The sequence below is a fragment of the Drosophila guanche genome, unplaced genomic scaffold (assembly GCF_900245975.1).
Source record: "Drosophila guanche unplaced genomic scaffold, DGUA_6, whole genome shotgun sequence".
Lineage (NCBI taxonomy): Eukaryota > Metazoa > Arthropoda > Insecta > Diptera > Drosophilidae > Drosophila > Drosophila guanche.
The window spans coordinates 863,812-882,785 of NW_022995755.1; the positions used below are offsets into that span (position 1 = coordinate 863,812).

The 18,974-nt window shown below is 45.4% G+C and overlaps 1 protein-coding gene across 8 annotated transcripts in view; it reads left to right on the forward strand.

The window, feature by feature from the left end:
* Positions 1–3,700: 3,700 nt before the first annotated feature.
* LOC117589498 (sodium/calcium exchanger 3) overlaps positions 3,701–18,974 on the forward strand; it is a 35,465-nt gene continuing 20,191 nt past the window's right edge. For 2 of the 8 annotated variants that reach the window (XM_034281474.1, XM_034281476.1), the window contains exons 1-2: positions 3,707–4,869; positions 16,375–18,607. In XM_034281474.1, coding sequence (XP_034137365.1) covers positions 16,755–18,607 — 1,853 coding nt within the window. In that variant the 5' untranslated portion in view covers positions 3,707–4,869; positions 16,375–16,754. Of the gene's footprint in view, positions 4,870–11,240; positions 11,357–11,469; positions 11,692–13,836; positions 14,041–16,374; positions 18,608–18,974 lie in introns of those variants that run through there. The other 6 variants (XM_034281471.1, XM_034281477.1, XM_034281470.1 and 3 more) reach the window with 6 other exon arrangements.

An 18,974-nucleotide genomic window follows, 5' to 3' on the forward strand; every position in this document is an offset into this window, starting at 1 on the left:
AAGATCCACAAGCAGAAGCCCAATAATTAGCAAACCAAACGAGAAATGTTTTTAGTAATTTAATTAACGTAACGAAAGGGATAAACCGAATATTTAAATTAAATAAAAGCTTATCGATACGAAAAACCCAAAACCAATAACAACCACAGACCCATGTGTGCCCCGTTCTATGCCACATGCAACATGCAACAAAAGCAAATCCACCCACAGACACCAGACACATCCGAAAACACCCACACACAAACAAACACACTCACACACACACACACACACGCAAACTATAACACAACGCATGACGAGACAAAGTATATAAGAAGTTTAGAAAAATTATAAAACGAAGTAATACAAATAAAAGAAATGAAAATGAAAATGAAAGAAAACAAAAAACAAAGGAAAGTAAAGAAAAGAAAACAATGAAAACCAACCCCCCTTAGCGTAGTTACATAATAAGCCGTGAGGAGGAAAGGGAAAACCCAATGAGCATAAAACCGAAACCGAAATCGAAACAGAAACAGAAAATTAAATTTCCAAACTTGTGTGTGAAGTAGTGCCGCAGCAAAAGCGCCGAAGAACGGAAGAACAAGAAACGGTCAACACGAAAATATATATAAACAGAAGGCAAAAACGCTGAGAGCAAGACAGATAGCCAGAAGGATAGAGGCAGTGAGGGAGCGCGCGCGAAGAGCAGTGTGAAGCTACACAAGGAATATAATTGTTTATATATATACACACATATATTATATGGAAAAATTTGATTATATAAATGGAGCTATACAATACACCAAAAAAACAAAAAGAAAAAAATTGAATCGATAACGAAACCAACCAACTCCCAGCGGCGGCTTACCGAACTCAGATCGAGATCGAGATCGAGATAGAGAGGCCCATTGAGACCCGCGATTGGCGGGGGAATTTGTTAAAAACTAAACCAACTAAATGTTTATAAATAAACCCTTAAACCAATTGACATGCAATATTATGCTTTGTGTGCATTTAAGCCCAAAACAAATACAGAGATACGATACAGAGGGGTTAGGTCCCCCGATATCGAAACCGATACCTAAATCCAAAAAATAAAAAAAATACGAAAAACCGAAATAAGTGAAACAACACCCCACAAAAATAAATGTTTGTAAGTTTTACACGGCACAGCGCCCCAAAATGGGGCAAGCCCAAGGCAGTATTGTGTTTATGTTTTCTTTGATTGTTTTTATCGCTTCTCACACATATACACCCACACAACACACCCGCCTCACACATACACACACACTGATTGAGTGACTGACGAACGATCGGTTGAGCGGTCAAAATGCTGGCCATGAAATCGGTAACCCAAATTCCGGGAAAACAAAAGCCACGGGGTTGACGTTATCAGAGAAAAGGGCAAACAATGCGGCCGCTGGCTAATTGAAATTGGAAAGATATATTCAAACAGTCGATCACGTCACTCATGAACATACGAGTACACTCGAACATTTGATTCGCTGACCTTTTGGTTCAATACTTGTCTTGTTTTCTAACTTAGTGAAGATGATCATTAGCATTGAAGATACCGATAAATATGTGGCATGTTAGTTATGAAAGAAAAATGAGAAAAAAACTAAACAAAATTATTATTATTAGTTGTTAACAAATTATATTGAGTAATAAATAATATTGATCGATGGATGCTGATGTGAAAGAGAAACTAAACTAAAAAACGAAGCAGAACGAACAAAAACAAAACGGAAAAGAAACCGATTAAAATAAATTTATGCATAATATGGACACAAGAAATATTTATAAACAAATGCAGAAATTATGTAAACGTTTGATGGTAAAAGCAACAGCAAACAGAAATAAAACAAACTCGAAACCACAAAGAAATTTGTCAACCAACACGCAGAAGTAACAATTTGCATGTAACAACAAATACAATGAGTAACATTTTTAATTTTTTGTTCTTTCGCCCTCCGCTGTAAATGTATTTGTAGATTTAAACAATGATTAAAATAAAAAACTACATAAATAAAACTTAAAAAAAAAAAACAAAAACCAAACGAAATGTTTTCTTTCTAATCGAATGACAGAATCCGCATATTATAAATAATATAAAGATAGACGACTCCGGCGCACACATTTATCAGCAAAATGAATACAGCAAACTGGTTTTATTGTTGTGCGAAGTTGTCCAGTTTTAATGGGCATTTCTAATTAAATAGATTGAATAATTCATCTGGCCTTTGGACAATGACAAATGGCTTGAGAATGTGCGAGAAAGTTGTGAGGCTTTGAGGCTAGAGCTTTTGGTGGATTTTTTGAGGTTCAGTATGGCAATAAATTAGCTACAAAATTGCAACGTTAAGAGGCAACTTTGATTTCATTAATGTTTATTATTGTGTGCATATTGAAGACTTTTTCCCAATTCATTTGATGATTGGTTATACACCAATTTCGGTCTATTCGTTTCACTCCATCGCTAAGAGACATTTTCTTGCCAAATCATCATCTCTGCCCAAAAAAGAATCGTGACATCTTCGCGAACAGCACTCCCTCTCGCCCAGACGTACACTGGAAACGCGGCCATAAACATAAATATATTGCTCATACGCCCCCAGAGCTCCCCCAGACGTATACAAATAGAAACGCACACAAAAATGTAAAAAAAGATGAACCGAAATACAGGCCCACGCACACCAACGCACTCATTCACCTCAATGTGTGCGTGTACGACAATGGCGGGTTCGTGTGTGTCTGTTTACGGCTGCGTTTATAGCCATGGCACGCTACTTTTTTTCGCTGTCGCTGCTGCTGTCGCTGCTGCTGCTGCTGCTGCTGCTTCTGCTGATGTTGTTAGTGTCGCGACGCAGGTCCCAGCGGTGGACTGGGAGGCCGATGCGACAGCAAAAACATTTGGGTCTTATTAATTTCCGTTTTGCTTATTTATTTTTACGATGTTTCACACAGCTCGCGTTCGCGTTCGCATTCGCGAGGCAGCGGCCCCCAACGTAGGTCCCCAACGCAGACGCAGACCCCGTCCACACCGAAGAACCCATTTGTCAGGGGCTTCTGCTGGCAGAGCAGGGGTCGCAGCCATGGCAATGCCCTACACCGGGGCAGACTGGCATGTGGTATTATCAAATGGATTTATGTGAAAAATATTAGGCCATTTCCATATGCAGTAATAATTCTGCTGTAATCTGCTGTGTACAATTTCTGTTGTAGTTTACCTTTTCTGGGAGATTTATTCCAACCATAGACTCGTATTATTTCAGCTAATTCCAGCATACCTTCGCCAGGTACAGGGTAGGCCATGTGAATGAGCACAAACCTTTTTCCACCCGACTTAACACAGGCGACAAAAACTTACGCGCTTGCTTGTCTAAGACAGCGGGGGACTCCCTCTCAATGCGCCATCGAGACTGCACTGAGAGAGCAACCAACCCAAAAGAGTGTGAGAGAGAGGTACACTCTCAGAGAGCGAAATTCTTATCGCATGGCCGACACAGCGAGTTCTTCTTATCCTGTGCAATGTTGGGGGCTCTTATCTATAGCTTCCCCTGCGTGCTTCGGCTCTGCTCGTATTGTGCTCGGCTGTAGTCGTGGCGATTCGTGTTTTTTGTAGGCGTTGGGGCTAGTGGGACCGGGTCGGGTCGGGGCCGGGGCCGAGCCAGGCCGGGCCGTGTTTCGGTTGGCGGCCTCAGTCTTTCATTATCCGGCGTACGAGCGGGTCACGTTTTCGCATTCGCATTTCCCTTACCACACACACGCAGCGGCGGCGAACAGCACCAGCGACCAGCAGTTTCGAGGAGAGCGAGCGGCGGCAAAGCGGTTTTTGCTGCGCTTCTCCTATTTTAAGTGCCGAGCGTTTTACTATTTTTACTACAGAGCCACACACAGATACACACTCACACACACACACACCAGTGCATGCGTGGATATTCGGACATTCGGGCTCATTCGTGTGAGTGCAGCGTGTGTCCGTCTCTGTGTGTGGATGCGCGTTGTGTGGGTTTTTCACTTAGAAACAACAACAACAACAACAACAACAAACAGCGACAATTACATGGCAGTGTTAAATATTATTGAAATGATCTTCCATAAATAAATATTGAGCAATACTTGAGGAAATAAATTGTTCAGAATTGCACACGGCAACAGCAGCAGCAGCATCGACAACAGTCCAACAACAGTTGCAGCAACGCATCTCCTAGCCGAAACTAGGCTAAATATCTTTGCATACTTTTGGGCCAGCGCTTTCAGCACACACAAGCACACAGAAAGAGCGACTGACAGACAGACAGGTCCTGGGCCTGCGGTCGCCGACATTTGAACCTGTTCCAAGCCCCAGCGCTGACCGCTGACCGCGCCGTGCACCGGGCACCGGGCAGGCCGTGCATCTCCGTGTCCGTGGCGTCCCAGTTTGCTGCTTTCTTTAGCTTTTGGCAGCAGTTGAAAATGTGCAATAAGAGTGGGAAAAAATAAAGAAAAGCGAACAAACACAAGCACACAGCGAAAGGGACAAGCGCATAAAGAGTTCAGTTCAGTTTCGGTGCAGTGGCTCAGAGTGGTGCAACGGTTCAACAGCCTCCGGGTGCCGTGCTCCGTGCTCCGTGCTCCGTGTTCCGGGTACCGGGTTGTTCGGGGCAAGCACAACTGCAAATTCGTGAGTGCAGTGCAGCCCATCGTCGCTTCGTCCCGGCTTCGTGTGCGCATCCTGTTTGTCTTTCAGCGCCCTGTGTGTGTCCGTGTGTGCATGTGTATCCTGCAACAGTAGCAGCAGCATCTCTGCAGCGGCGAAAATTGTGTCAGCAGCAGTAGCAGCAGCATCAGTGGAGCAGCAGCAACTTCTGCAGTTCGCCAGTCTGGCGCCTCAATCTCCAATTGCCGGTAAGATTCTCTCTGGGCTTGGTTGGGTTTCGGGAACCCAACTTATGCTTGGGTTAGGATATTACGAATGGGAACCACCCTCAGCCCCTACTGCTTGAGCTTACCTTGACAACGACTGAAGGAGGGTTGGCGGTGGGTGTCCGTGACAATTGTTAGTTTGTTTTTTTTTGCTATCGATTAAGCTCTGAACCGTTGTGGCCGCTTGTCTAGGTCTCGCCTTTGTCTTTCCGCCTTCGCGAATTAGCGGCAACTTCTGGGCCATGCCACAGCCGCAGCATATGGCTTTGTCGCCCGTCTCTCTTGTCTTCTGCGACGCCTAATTGAGTCTTTTGTGCGGCTCAGAAAGAAAGCAGCAGGAACAGCAGCAGCAGCGGGAACGAAACAAACAAAAATAAAGGAAAAGCAGTCCACACGGAGGCGGGTAAACAAATGGAAGGCGAAGCACTTACGACTCCTGTCTGTCCTGTCTGTCCTGCCACTTGACTCGCCTCGTCGCAGGCTTTCCGGCACGTTTCCTTCCACTTGCCGCCTGCCTCGGCTGGCTGGGCTGGCTGGGCTGGTGGCATTTCCCTTTGTCAATATCAGTCAAATTGTACGTTTTGTCGCCTCACATTTCTGACATTTGCTTACCATTTCGTTTTCAAAGTTTCCTTTGAGTACACATCTACATTTCTACCCATTCATTCATGGCAGTCCCTTCGGGGTTGACAAATTTATTAGAAAGAAGGTCATCCCCGATGGTTTGACATTTCGTTTCAATTGCTGGACAATTGAATGTTCAACTTGTGTGTTGGGGCTGCCTCGAATCTTATCACCCCAAATGATGGCAATTAACTAGCTAATCAATCAAGTACTTGAGCATCAGCATGACTCGAAACACTCGAACGAAACCCCCAAATAAGTTGATAAGCAATTCGAAGCAATTTTGCCAAATGTTTAAGGTGTGCAAACGAACTCCTAGAGTTCCTAATTCCATCGAGTATACATGGGCATGCAAATTAAGCATTGATCGGTTGCCACAACCACTACCCGTACCTCTACGGAACAGACGTGGGTCTGTGTAGGAACCGCATTCTATGCAAATTCATTTCATTTGTTGAATCATTCTACGTTCGTTTTGAGTGCAATTAAAAGCAACAAGCCGCAGCGCGTCTTCTGCCTGTACCCACCCACATTTCTACGTTGAAAACTCAACGCTTTAAAGGCTTAGAGCGAGTACGACGAGTGGCAGCCACTCAAAGGCTTATGGCATTGCACATGCATATGAAGCGGCCGCAAAACAGTGGCACGCCCGCACCGTCGCTCCATTGCAACAGAAAAAGAGAACCAACTTTTTTTGGTGGCACATAAAAAGCGCAACTTTTTGTAGACACACAAAAAAGCAACCGCAAACACACATACGGACACACAACTACGGATACAGAAAGCGGCAAATAACAAGATTTGGTCATGTTTGATTCATGCAGCTGGCAGGCAATTCATGAGCTTCGCCTCCCACGAAAGGGCGGTTGCCAAAAAGCGGGCCAAAGTTACAGTTGCACTGGCCACAGCCAGCCGTTCGCACAATGGAAACACAAGTTTGGGCAAGCGAAGAAAGGATTCTTTCGAGTGTAAACTTTATGCAGAATGCAGCAGCAACAGCAGAGTTAATCATACGACTGACAGTGAGAAAGAGCCATAGAAAAGGGGTAGGGAAGGGCAGGGAAAGAGTGTGAAAGAGAGTTATATTTTTCGCATTGCTCTGCTAAATTGAATGTGTGCTCAACGTGCTCCAAATTGCGCAACGCCCCCAGTAAAACGCTTGGGTTTCGTCCCTAGTAAATGTGCAGGCAATTTGATTAAAGCCAGCGGACCATAAAGTATATTATATAGAAAGAAATGTAAGGATTACTCTAAGCCAGAACCAAGTCGAGCATTAAAATGCAGGCAGGCGAGCAGACAGGAAGCTTCTTCCTTGGACTCGATTACGTATCCGCCCCAGCCTGAGTCCGCCCATAAAAAAAGAAGGGAATGGCAATTAAATTGTGACTGCTGTGATGATGAAAGCAGCGTCGAATAAAAGTTAAAAGAGATAAAACTTCCATAAAGATGACAGCAAAAATCAGAAAGAAGGCGAAAAACAGAACAATAAATAACATGGGGAAAATGGCAGCAGGGCAGCAACAAACACAACAAAAAAAAGGACAACGACACAGCAAAACGAGACGCAAAATGGCGACGGCAATGGTGATGGTGATGACAACGACAACCGGGGCCCCATAAGTTAGCTTTTGTCGAGCTGTGCCGTGCGAAACAAAAGACGCGCGAAAAGGAACAAGATATTGGGATATCTAAATTACCGTTGACACGCACCTGACACACACACACACACACACACACACACACACACACACGTGCACGTAGAAAATATCGAAATTCAAACTGGCATTGTATCCACACGGAAACCAAAAGGAAAACCTTTCAGTTCAACTCCCCAGAGCCGCAGCAGCAGCAGCAGCAGCAGCAGCAGGAAGAGAAAAGAGAGTTTTGCCATTGACAGAGCGAACAAAGGCCAAGGAAATTATAATTTTCCGCTTAACAGACACGCGCACACACACGCCCACACTTCTGTGGGATTCTTCCTGGAATGTGTAATTGAAACGCTCTCAATTACCTCTCACTGCGAGTGACTTAATCAATCTCACATTACCTTTAACTGCCCTTCATCAGTCGCATTTCAATTAAATAGACGCGTGCCTGAAATATTCATCAAACAAACAGCCAAAAGGCATAATCGGTTAATGTTTGGTGAATAATTCAAAACTCTAAGTGATTCTGAGAAATCTAAATCACTATACGAGTAGGAGGATGAGTACGTCTTGCCTTGGTCCAACTTAATTTCCATTTCAATTTTCGCTTGTACATTTTTGCGCATTTCATTGATGGCTTCCTACTACTCGTCCTTGTGGCGGGGTGCCAGCCCACGCTGTGGATAAACGAGGCGGCCAAACTATATGCTAAGACAGTACCACGAGAGGGGGTCGCCATTTTGGCTCTGTTTGCCGGCTCTAATGGATTTCCAAGGCGGAGGAGCATAACAATTTGTTTTGTGGGGGACTGAAACTGTTGCTTAGTTCGGGGTCGGAGGAAGAGCTACCCACACACACACACACAGAATATTGCTGGTGATGACGATGATGTTGTCGATGGGGATAATGCGACTTTTCTTGGCTCCGCTTCTCAGCCAGATTGTAACATCGTTAGCCGTTTTCATGCCAAGGCAAGCAAATAAATTACATGTACATGACGAGGTCCCAACCACCATACCATAACAGTGCCACAAATGCTTGTACCCAGCTTATCGGGCTGTCTGCAACTGCAACAACTCGCTTAAGAAAGTCGAAGGGGAGCGGGGCAAGATATTTGCTTTACTGATTGGCTAAGAGAGAGAGAGAGAGAGACTGACTAATCAAGCTGTGGGTCAGCATTTTCATTCCTGTTCATGCAATGATTGATTGATCGATTGATGAACTGACTGACGGCAAACGCTTTTTCATGCCAGCAGTGCAAACATTTGGTTGGGTTTGGCCAGCAAGCTATCATCCATCAGGCAGCATCGCGTAGTGGACGAGTTGCTGCCACCGAAACACGGCAACTGTGTGGCAAATTGCCACATAAACAGCCAACACAATTCCCATTTCATTGAAAGTTTTATCGGACTAGAACTAGCGGTTGGGAGTAGAAATGTGGAAGGAGTTGGCTGTCGGAGTTGTTGCTTCACAAATAGTTGGTGCTCCCCCGCATGCCGGCAACTTTAACAGCAATCTAACCAACTTTGGCATGGCTCTCATTCTCTACTCTTCTTGGAGTTGCCACCGGATGTGGATGCGGATGCGTATGGCGTACGAAAATCAATAGTACCGTGCGTACTGCCCGGCGACAACGCCTCATACATATGTACATAAATGTATGTACGAGTACATACATATTTATGTGGCAAGCAGCTGCTGTTCGTGCTCGTTCTCTTGCTTGGTTTCCTTGTTGCTGCCGCATGCCAATAAATCATGGCGAACAAGTGATAATATCTTAGTTCCTGATAACTCGACTATTTGACACTGTTAAAGCGTAGAGCTTTGCCACTTACGTAAAGTTATCACTAAACTTTATAGCCCCAGAGCCAATGTTAATTATAATTTATTATTTGCTGTTATTTTTCTCCACTTTTTTGAGTGGGAGAGATATGACTAAGAGCTCGTACCATCCGTGTTTGGTGTACATTCGCCTTGACGCTGGCATTAACTTCAGCCCCCAGATGACTGCATGCTTTTGGTTTTTGTTGTTTACGAGCCAGCAGTCGTCCAGCAGTGGAAGCCCTACAAGAAAATACTATTAGTCAAGACGAGACGTGACTAATGTGGCAAGCAGTGTCGTCAAGTTATTTTCAAGCAGTGAGAATCTCGTCTCTGGTCAAGCTGTTGCATTCCCAACACTCGAGCAGCATAGCGCACATTGCTGACAAGTATGAGGTTCAAGCGTTTTGCAAAATCAAATCAATGTCAGTGCCAGCTTCCAGCTGATGGCAATGCGTGATTCCTGTCCTCTGTCATCTGTGCGATTGCACTGCTTGATTGCCATTAGACATGCGACAGTGATGTGGAGCTTCGGTTAAAGGCCCAGGGCAGTTATGGGATCGCACAATTGACAGATGGACAAACACCAACACAGCCACAAGATGCGCCACGGAATGTGTGTAGTCTACTTTCGGGCGAGTCTCTGTTTGAGCTTTGGTTGAGTTTTGCGCCTATTCAAGTGTCAAATTTCTTATAGGGCACCCACTTAGCACACCATGGCCGACAACTATTTAAATCTTAACCCTAAGCTGCCTGCATGGACATTCTGGTAAATGTGTGAAAAACTGTTATAAATAAATAATAAAAAATAAACCCAGCCACACACACAGAACACAGAACGCATACTGTTAACTAATAACCAGTTTACGCTCTGACGGCAGACAAAAGGCGTGAAAATGTGTGGAGGCACAGGGGGAGTGGCGTAGCCGTTCAACTGTCAACACACAAAATGATAAACATCTAAGCCCGCACACACTCAAAGCACTAACGGAGCAGCGAGATGGGCACACAGAAACACACACACTGCGACATGCTCCAAGTTTTCTGACAAGAAGGCATTTCGAATCGACGACTCACATAACAACCGCCCTCAAACTTGTTGTTATAACGTCACAGAAACCGAACAGAACCGAATCAGAAACAGCAACAACAGAAATAACAACAGTGACGATATCAAAATGTCGCCAATAAATGAGAGGGAAAAATACGCTGACATCGCCAACTGTTTCCACTTCGTCCTGCATTAAACATGTCATTTGGCTCGGCTCGGCCTGGCTGTTGTTTCTGCTTTGGGTTTTTCCTGGCAAACATCAGAACACCGAAAAATGTCAGACATTTTCTTGTTAGCATAACGAATCTAATACCGATGCTTATGCCAGTGAGGGATGACATTTCTCTTAGATCTAGACACTAAGCGAAACCAGAGGTACTTCGACCGAAGCTGTAGATACCTCCAGGCAGGGTATATATACGAAGACCAAACCCAAGTGTGCTGCTTCGAACTGGTTTAAACTGAAGTGATAGGAGATAAGCTTTGATGGGGTGTTGGTGAAATTTTTGTGGCTGGATTTACTTTCCCCTTCATGCGGGTAACGTTCACGTTGAAGGATTCTAGATTCCGAATCTGATACGCTTGTCGACTCCTCTGCAACGCAAACGCACACAGAGAAAAGCTGCGGCAACCTGTGTAACTGTAACGGCTTTACGGTTCGTTGCGGTTCATGCTAAATATTTAATTCAGTTGGCTTTACAGTACACGTAACCACTGTGACTGGCAGATAACCATTTAACCATCGGCTTATTTGGTCTTTGTCAAATGTCAACTCAACTCCATAATTAAGGTTAGGTTAGCAACATGTCCGTGATTGTCAATGACGAGATGGGGGCAAAATTCTGGTTTATAATTATTATGCCAGTGACAGTGACAGTCACAGTCACAGTCCCAGTGCCGGTGCCGGTGGCGTTGATTAAAGGCCGATCATATAACAGACCAGAGAGTATATCAAGATGAAGAGCTATCATCATTGGGCTATCATGGCCGGCCGTACAAACGTAATTGCTCCGACTTATCGCCAGTTATTCTAAGCAACTATTGTATTTCTCCCTATCGAGTGTGTGTCGCCCTATCTGAGGCCGTTGCGTGCGTCATATACTAACCAGAGTTGAATGTGAAATGCGAGATATCAACGGGTCTGCCAGAGTGGCGATATGATTACGTTTATAGTAATACAATTCAGTCTAAACGGTGACCCACATGGCACGCGAGTGCTCTGATTTATACTTCATGTTTAACAAAAACGAAACAGAGCTGTCGAATTCCCCAAAAGACACCACACACAAACACACACAAACACACACATAAAGGATCGAAGCTTCAGGTGAGAGACCCGTGTGGAGACCGCAGATAGCGAATGCAAAGTCTTTCCTTTTATTTATGGACAAACCGTCTCTCCAACTGTATCTGTATCTGTAACTCTATCTGTATCTGTAGAGCTGTCAGAAGCAGTAGGCACTTGGCTGGCCGGTAGCTCAGTTGCTTGCCAGGAAGCAAGCGAAGAAGACCGACCCCGACCCCGAACCCGACCGGCGTGCACAGAGCAAAAGCAATGCATTATTAAGTCCGGGGCAGAGCGTTCATCAAAGTCAAGTCTTGTGAAGTGGATACCCAATATTGAATATTTGCTAGATTCCAAAGTCAATCCCCGCTCTCTGAGTGAGTATGCCAAGGGACAAATACCGCGTGCACACAGCACTGCCAAAGCACAACACACATTAGGGACATGTGGAGGAGATGAATGTCTAGCACTATGTAGAATATGTAGAATATACATATACAAATACGAGGGTCGACACCACAACGTAACGCGCGGCAGCCAAAATCACATGTTAGCGGGAGGGCAGGTCCGAGAGTGGGCCATAGAGGTGTGGGAATAGAAATGAAATGCGGACCCAAAAGCCGCTTACCACAGATAGATGAGATAGAAAATATGCGAATAAATTATGTGTGGTGTGTGGCACTGCCACACAGCATACAATATACCATCTATCCACGCTAAGTAGTCAGTCGAATAGCTACATGGTACATACATATAATCTTCACATGTCTGGCGCGCGGCCTGCGACTGGGGACTTCTCAGAGAGACAGAGAGAGAGAGAGAAAGACAGAGGAGAAGAGAGTCTTTTGTTAGTAGCTGTAAATGATGAAGATGCGTTGAAAAAGTTTACTCAAAAAGACAGGCCACACAGATGAACGGATCAGAATCGGAATTAGCAAAAATCTGTGCATGGCTACCAGAAATATTGCCCGCATTTTGTTATACTTAGAATCGGACCGACCCGCGGACAATAATAAACAAACAAAATGCAACCAGCAAAGAGGGGGACACAGAGGAGAAGCAGACGATAGATAGATAGATGGATGGAGAGTGCAAAATGCAGAATGAATGGTTAATAATACAAGAGGGATAAATACATACAAATGTATGTATGCATGTGTCACTTCGCCCCGTTCTGGTTGGTAAATCCAATCAAACAATCGATACGATGCATACATATGTTTGGACAGTGAGCCTGCACTCGAATATTCATATTTATTTTTTAATGAAACTTTTGAGAAATAATTTCAAGGGGGCTAAAGTCATGTGAAAGCCAAAGCCCAGCGATATAAATAGAATTCTACAACATTTAAAAACACATTTTCAAATTTCTTATATGATTGCACGAGGATGTAGTAAAAAACAAAAACACATTAAAATGTGCCTTTAGTGCTCCATTCAGATTTCAACACTCCATCGATTGTGCAATCATTAGTGTCTGAAATTTGTTGCCATATTCCATATGTTAGCTGGCGGTCCCAGTTACGATTCAACGAAAAATCAGAGAACAAAAGTAGCGCACACCGAATAATTATGAACTGGGGGACAGACGAGACAGCAGACAAAACAGAGATGATGCCGCCAGGCAGACGACCATCAGGGAGAGACACTGAGAGAGAAACAGGGAGAGAGAGCATGGGCGACAGAGAGCAGATACAGACAGGTGGCCAGGTGGCAATGTGGGGATGGGATTCTAGTGGCAGATTAGTCGTGCGTTGGATGCCAAGCGAATGCGAAATACAAAAAAAAAAATTTCAAAAAAAACAACAAATGGAATCTGAAATCGGCGCTAGCTCGGTCAGGGCAGACGAATAGCAGAACTTTTGGGGCGAGTTAAATATAAACATCATACAATATGTACGGGGAATTACTTAACAGCCAATTTGGCATTGTACAGAACCACCTACATACATACATACATACATTCATATGTATGTACATTAATTCTTACTAGCTGTTCCGTGCAAATGTGCTGTATGTCTATGTAATTTAATTTACTAGACGATTTCATATGCCGAATGTGATGTGCCGTGCCCGTGCCCGAGTGAGTGCCAGTGCCAGTGCCAGTGCCTTGCCGTGCCTTTGCCTTGTGCTTGAACTTGCCAAAAAAATATCGAAAAAATTGGATCGACCCAAAAGCACTGAGAAAGTCTCAACGTAACGGCACAAACGTAACGTAAACAATGTGCCGTTCGCTTGCTTGTGTCTCTGCCTCAGCGTTTGGCTTTGCTTGCTGGTTCCGTTAGTTCGTTCGATTGCTGTTTGCCCGCCGTTCATCTATTTCCTATTTCTACATATTCGTATTTATTCCCCTTCGCATTCCCCTTTTCCCATTCCCATTCCCATTCCTAGTTCCCATTTTCATACACACTCATATTCACGGCGGTCGAAGTCTCAGTCCTTGGCGAAACGCGGCGCGTTCGATCGAGAATTCTTTTACTTTTTGTTTTGTGCTAATTTTAAAAAGTCTTTGTTAAAATTATAATATGTATTGAGCAAGCATAAATATGCGGTATAGTGTCATTGGCGTGCTTTAAATTCTACAATCCCTTCAATTCTTATTCGCAGTCAGTCAAGCCCAGCATTTGTGTTAAATCAAACCGAAACGGTACGGCACACCCACAAGAAAATCAAATCATAGAGGGGATTACGGTATACCTGAAACGATAAGCGGGCAGCGGAGAAATGTAAGCAGCAACAACAGCACCCTGGTAGCAACAGCAGCAGCCCGGGGTCACAGGCTTTTAATTAATTCGCAATCTCTCAACCTGACTACGACGTGCAACAATTTTCCAATAATGGCCAAATGCAATTTGCCGATGGAAGTAAAAATCATGGTATCCGGCAAGGGGGGAAAGAAACAGGAAAAATAGAAACGGAATATTTGCCCAGCATATGTTTTCTCTGCTCTGCTCCCAGGGGCGTCTATTCGTCTGCACGCCCTTGCTCATCTTCATGGCTTTACTCTCTTCCCACCTACCTCGTTCTCCCTTGCTGCGCTTATACACCAACTTGCGCGCTCTCTCTATCTCTCTTTCCATCTGTCCCGCTCTTTATCTATCTATATCTCTGCTCTGCTCTGCTGCTGTCTGCTGTCAGCTCTTGTTGTAATTGCTAAATTAATGCAAACGTTGATGATTATCGCAGCCAGCCCCTTCGCCATAAACTGCATTGCATATTGATTTATCGGATTTCGAAGCCGGAACAAAAGTGAAGTGTGTGTGCGTGTGTGTTTGGTCAAGCAGAAATATTACAACAGTTTTTGCTGTATAAAAGCTAAATAAAAGTGACATTAAATAATACAATTTCGTAAAGTTGTACAATTGTCAGTTGTAGGGAACGTAGAATAATAGTTCCGTGTTTTAGAGCGCGGAAAGTCCATCCAGTGTATTCTAAATGTTTATTATCTTTGCCCCCTAGGCTATATTTATTAATCAGTTAAACGCATTGTAAGAACTCAATCAGTTGTGTTTCAGTGTAGATTGGGCTCTTATCCTAACCGTCTACGTCATTAACTGTAGGCCCTACAGTGTAGGGCATACATATGTACATACGTATGTACAAGCACGTGCATTTTAGGGACACATTGATTTATGGAATTTTGATACGTAAGATCCAACAACTGATGCGAGGTGTTTGATCAAGTTTGACAGCTTCAAGGGAAAACTCGACTATAAATATGCCAAATAAATGTCTGTTTATGCACAAAGTTAAATTCAGCGAACTGTTAACGGAGCTCCCACACGCGTTCGCCCTCTGTTCCCTCTGACAAACAGCATACAAACGTATCGTGTACAGTTTTCTGCTTGGCTTTGTGTTATTTAAAGTTATCAAAGTCTTGCGAACACCCCCCACCTACCCAACCCTACCCTACCCATGATTTGCCATACGCCAACTACTCTGGCGCCTCGACGCTGCCAGCTGTCAACTGTCTGTATGTGCATCGAAAATGCATACTCGTGCATACATATGTATGGACTTGTACATATTTATGTATGTGTGCCGCTCTTTTAGTCTCTCGCTCGCTCAGTCTTTATCCTCCTTTCTATCCCCCCTGTTGGGTATCTTTTGCATGGTCTGTCTTGTCAGTCACTTGTTCTTGCTTGTTGTTCTTCTTGGGTTCTGTCCACCGTTAAGGTTTGGCTACGTTCAATTTATGATACCCTTACCAAAGGTATTATCAATTTGATCAGGTGCTTGCACAAAATATATATTCTGTCTGCAACTGTATTTTACAGATGGAATCTTTGTCAAAAAAGCTTTCCACAAATTTTAGTTTATTATTATTATTTGTTATTTTTGTAGCTTTCAGATTAGTGCTCGAGCCGAGGCTACTCTTTTTAGTTCTTTTCTGGTTGCTCTTTGTTTTGCTATCTACTGCTAATGTACCGTTAAACGTAGGTTGTGTTGCTGTTGGTTCCGTTCCCATTGCTTATGTGCTCACAATTATCAGTTATTGACATTGAAGCTCTGCGTCTTGTATCGATTCCGTTGATGGATAATTTATTTGGCTGGCATTTGGTTTGTTGCATTTTTCGGTTTACAATTCAGTTTGCAACTAACTTTGCAGCTTTTCAATTTTCCGGGAAAAGCGAACTTGTTTGCCTCTAGATTTCCTGCAGATTTATTTGGGTTTTTTTTTTGTGTTTTTGTTATTTTCAGTGCAGGTTTTGCCATTTTTATTGCTGCATTTTTGTTTATGTTTTATGCTGACTATTTACGCATTTAATTTCTTTATTGTGTAAATACACAAAACAGCTGAAAAACAAAAGTTCAGTTCTGTTCTGGCAAAGTTTCTGAGCTCAGGGCAGCATTCCCCAACCCCCACCCACAATCTGCCACCAACTGGGTGGTGGTCTAGCGACTATTTGTGGGCCGCAACCTTCGCAGTGGCATTGCCGTCTACAAGCCTCGCGACATTCGTGATGCAATGCACCAAAAATAGTTTGGCCCCAAGAATAGGAATTATAATAAACGCAAGTCAACTAATGTCCACCCTCTCTTTTTCTCTCTGATTGCAGGTGCAGCGGCGGCCCAACTGCGTCAAAGTGTTAAAAGTGCCATTGCGAGAATGCCACCTCGCGGACCTACGTCATAGTCAACCACCAGCACCCAGCATCAGATCTGCCCTCAGCATTCAGCATTAAGAGAAATCATCACTAGCCAAAGCACGAGCACTAAGCACAAACCAACAACCCAGAGAAGAGTTCAACTTCAACACAGCCAAATCGAACGCAACAAAGCTTCCAGTATCCAGTATCCAGTATCCAGTGGAGTTCCAATTCCCACTTCCCCCCACACACTTCCAGAGCGAAGCACAGGAGCAAGCCAGCCCCAGAGCAGAGCCAGCCAGCACTATCCAATTAGTTGTTAATTGAAACTATCAGATCACTGCTCCGCCATGCAGCTGTTCCTTAAGTCCATAGCCACCTGCGCATTATTCGTGTTCTTCATCTATTCCACGGCCCAGTCTCTGGCAAAGGTGCAGGATGTAGATGATGGCACGAGGGTGTCGTACAGGTCGTCATTGTTGAACAGGACCGATATCAGCCAAAACCAGAGTCCCTTCCACAGTCGACGGCTGCGGCAGGCCCCAGACGATGGTGGACTGGAAGGGACTGAGACTTCATTCAAAGAAGAGAGTGTTCAGGATCGAGCAACGAAAACCGACTCGGAGGAGATTCGAGTCTGCGGCGAGGGCCTGGTACTGCCACTGTGGATGCCCCAGAAGAATATCTCGATGGGAGATCGTCTGATACGCGGCTTTGTGTACTTCCTGCTGCTGATATACCTGTTCGTTGGGGTGTCCATCATCGCGGATCGGTTCATGGCGTCCATCGAAGCGATCACGTCCATAGAGCGGACCGTGGTGGTGCGTGGACCCAACAACGAGAAACAAACAATGCACGTCCGCATCTGGAACGAGACGGTGGCCAATCTCACGCTAATGGCACTGGGATCGAGTGCCCCGGAGATTCTGCTCTCCGTCATCGAGATCTATGCCAAGGACTTTGAGAGCGGCGATCTAGGGCCGGGCACCATTGTCGGCTCTGCTGCCTACAATCTGTTCATGATCATTGCCGTGTGCATGGTATGGATACCGGCGGGAGAGGTGCGTCGGATCAGGCATCTGCGCGTCTTCTTCGTCACCGCCCTCTTCTCGATCTTCGCCTACGTCTGGCTATGGATGATCCTCTCCGTCATCTCCCCGGGCATCATCGAGGTGTGGGAGGCAATTGTCACCCTGCTCTTCTTCCCAATCACTGTGATTTGGGCCTACATTGCCGAGCGCCGCATGCTCGTCTACAAGTACATGGACAAGAATTTCCGCGTGAACAAGCGCGGCACTGTGGTGGCCGGCGAGCACGACCAGGTGGAGATGGATGCGGAGAAGGGACACCATCCGATGGTCGGCTTCCCGTCGCACCGCAACTCCGACGCCGAGGCCTTCGATGAGGCGCGACGCGAGTACATCAACGTGCTGTCGGAGCTGAGGCAGAAGTACCCCGAGGCGGATCTGGACCAGTTGGAGATGATGGCCCAGGAGCAGGTCATCTCACGCGGCAACAAGTCGCGCGCCTTCTACCGTGTCCAGGCCACCCGCAAGATGGTTGGCAGCGGCAATTTGATGCGCAAAATCCAAGAGCGCGCCCACAGCGATCTCACCGAGGTAAAGGCCCAGCTGCAGCAGAGCGACGAGGAGGATCCCGATGAGCAGCCAACTCGCATCTACTTCGAGCCGGGCCACTACACCGTCATGGAGAACTGTGGCGAGTTCGAGGTGCGCATTGTGCGCCGCGGCGACATCCACAACTACTCGACCGTCGAGTATGAGACGCAGGACGGCACAGCCGTTGCCGGCACCGATTTCATTGGCAAGAAGGGAGTGCTCAGCTTCCCCCCTGGTGTCGATGAGCAGCGCTTCAAGATCGAGGTCATCGATGATGACATCTTCGAGGAGGACGAGTGCTTCTACATCCGTCTGTTCAATCCATCGGAAAATGTGATTCTGTCGGTGCCCCAGATAGCCACCGTAATGATTCTGGACGATGATCATGCCGGCATCTTTGCCTTCTCGGATTCCTCCTTTGAGGTCAGCGAATCGGTGGGACTCTACGAGATAGCGGTGATGCGCTACTCCGGTGCACGTGGCACCGTCATTGTGCCCTATTGGACCGAAGATGAGACCGCAGTCGGTGGAAAAGACTTTGAGGCCGTACGCGGCGAGCTGATCTTCGAGAACAATGAAACAGAGTGAGTATTAGAAAGAATTTTAACCTACATACGATTATATACCGGAAATGGCCCACTATTCTTGGCGTTTATCTGCGTGTTGGCAGTGTGCCGATTCGGCCCCGTGTCACATCACGCAATGCGGATTCCCCATGGACTCCTTTGGCAAACTCGCAATTTCCGCCATGGGAATTGACAAGCCACTTTCTGTGCGTGCCAGAGAGTGCGCCTCGAATCGATTTAAGTTGAAATAATTTGGGTCTTTTAATTGCCACACCACCTGCCAGATGGCATTGGCAATGGCGATGGCCAAAATGTGCTTACTGCAAAATGGCAGACAGTCAGGTTTATGGCCTCTCCCCATTGTCAGCGCTTCTGCACTGCCTGG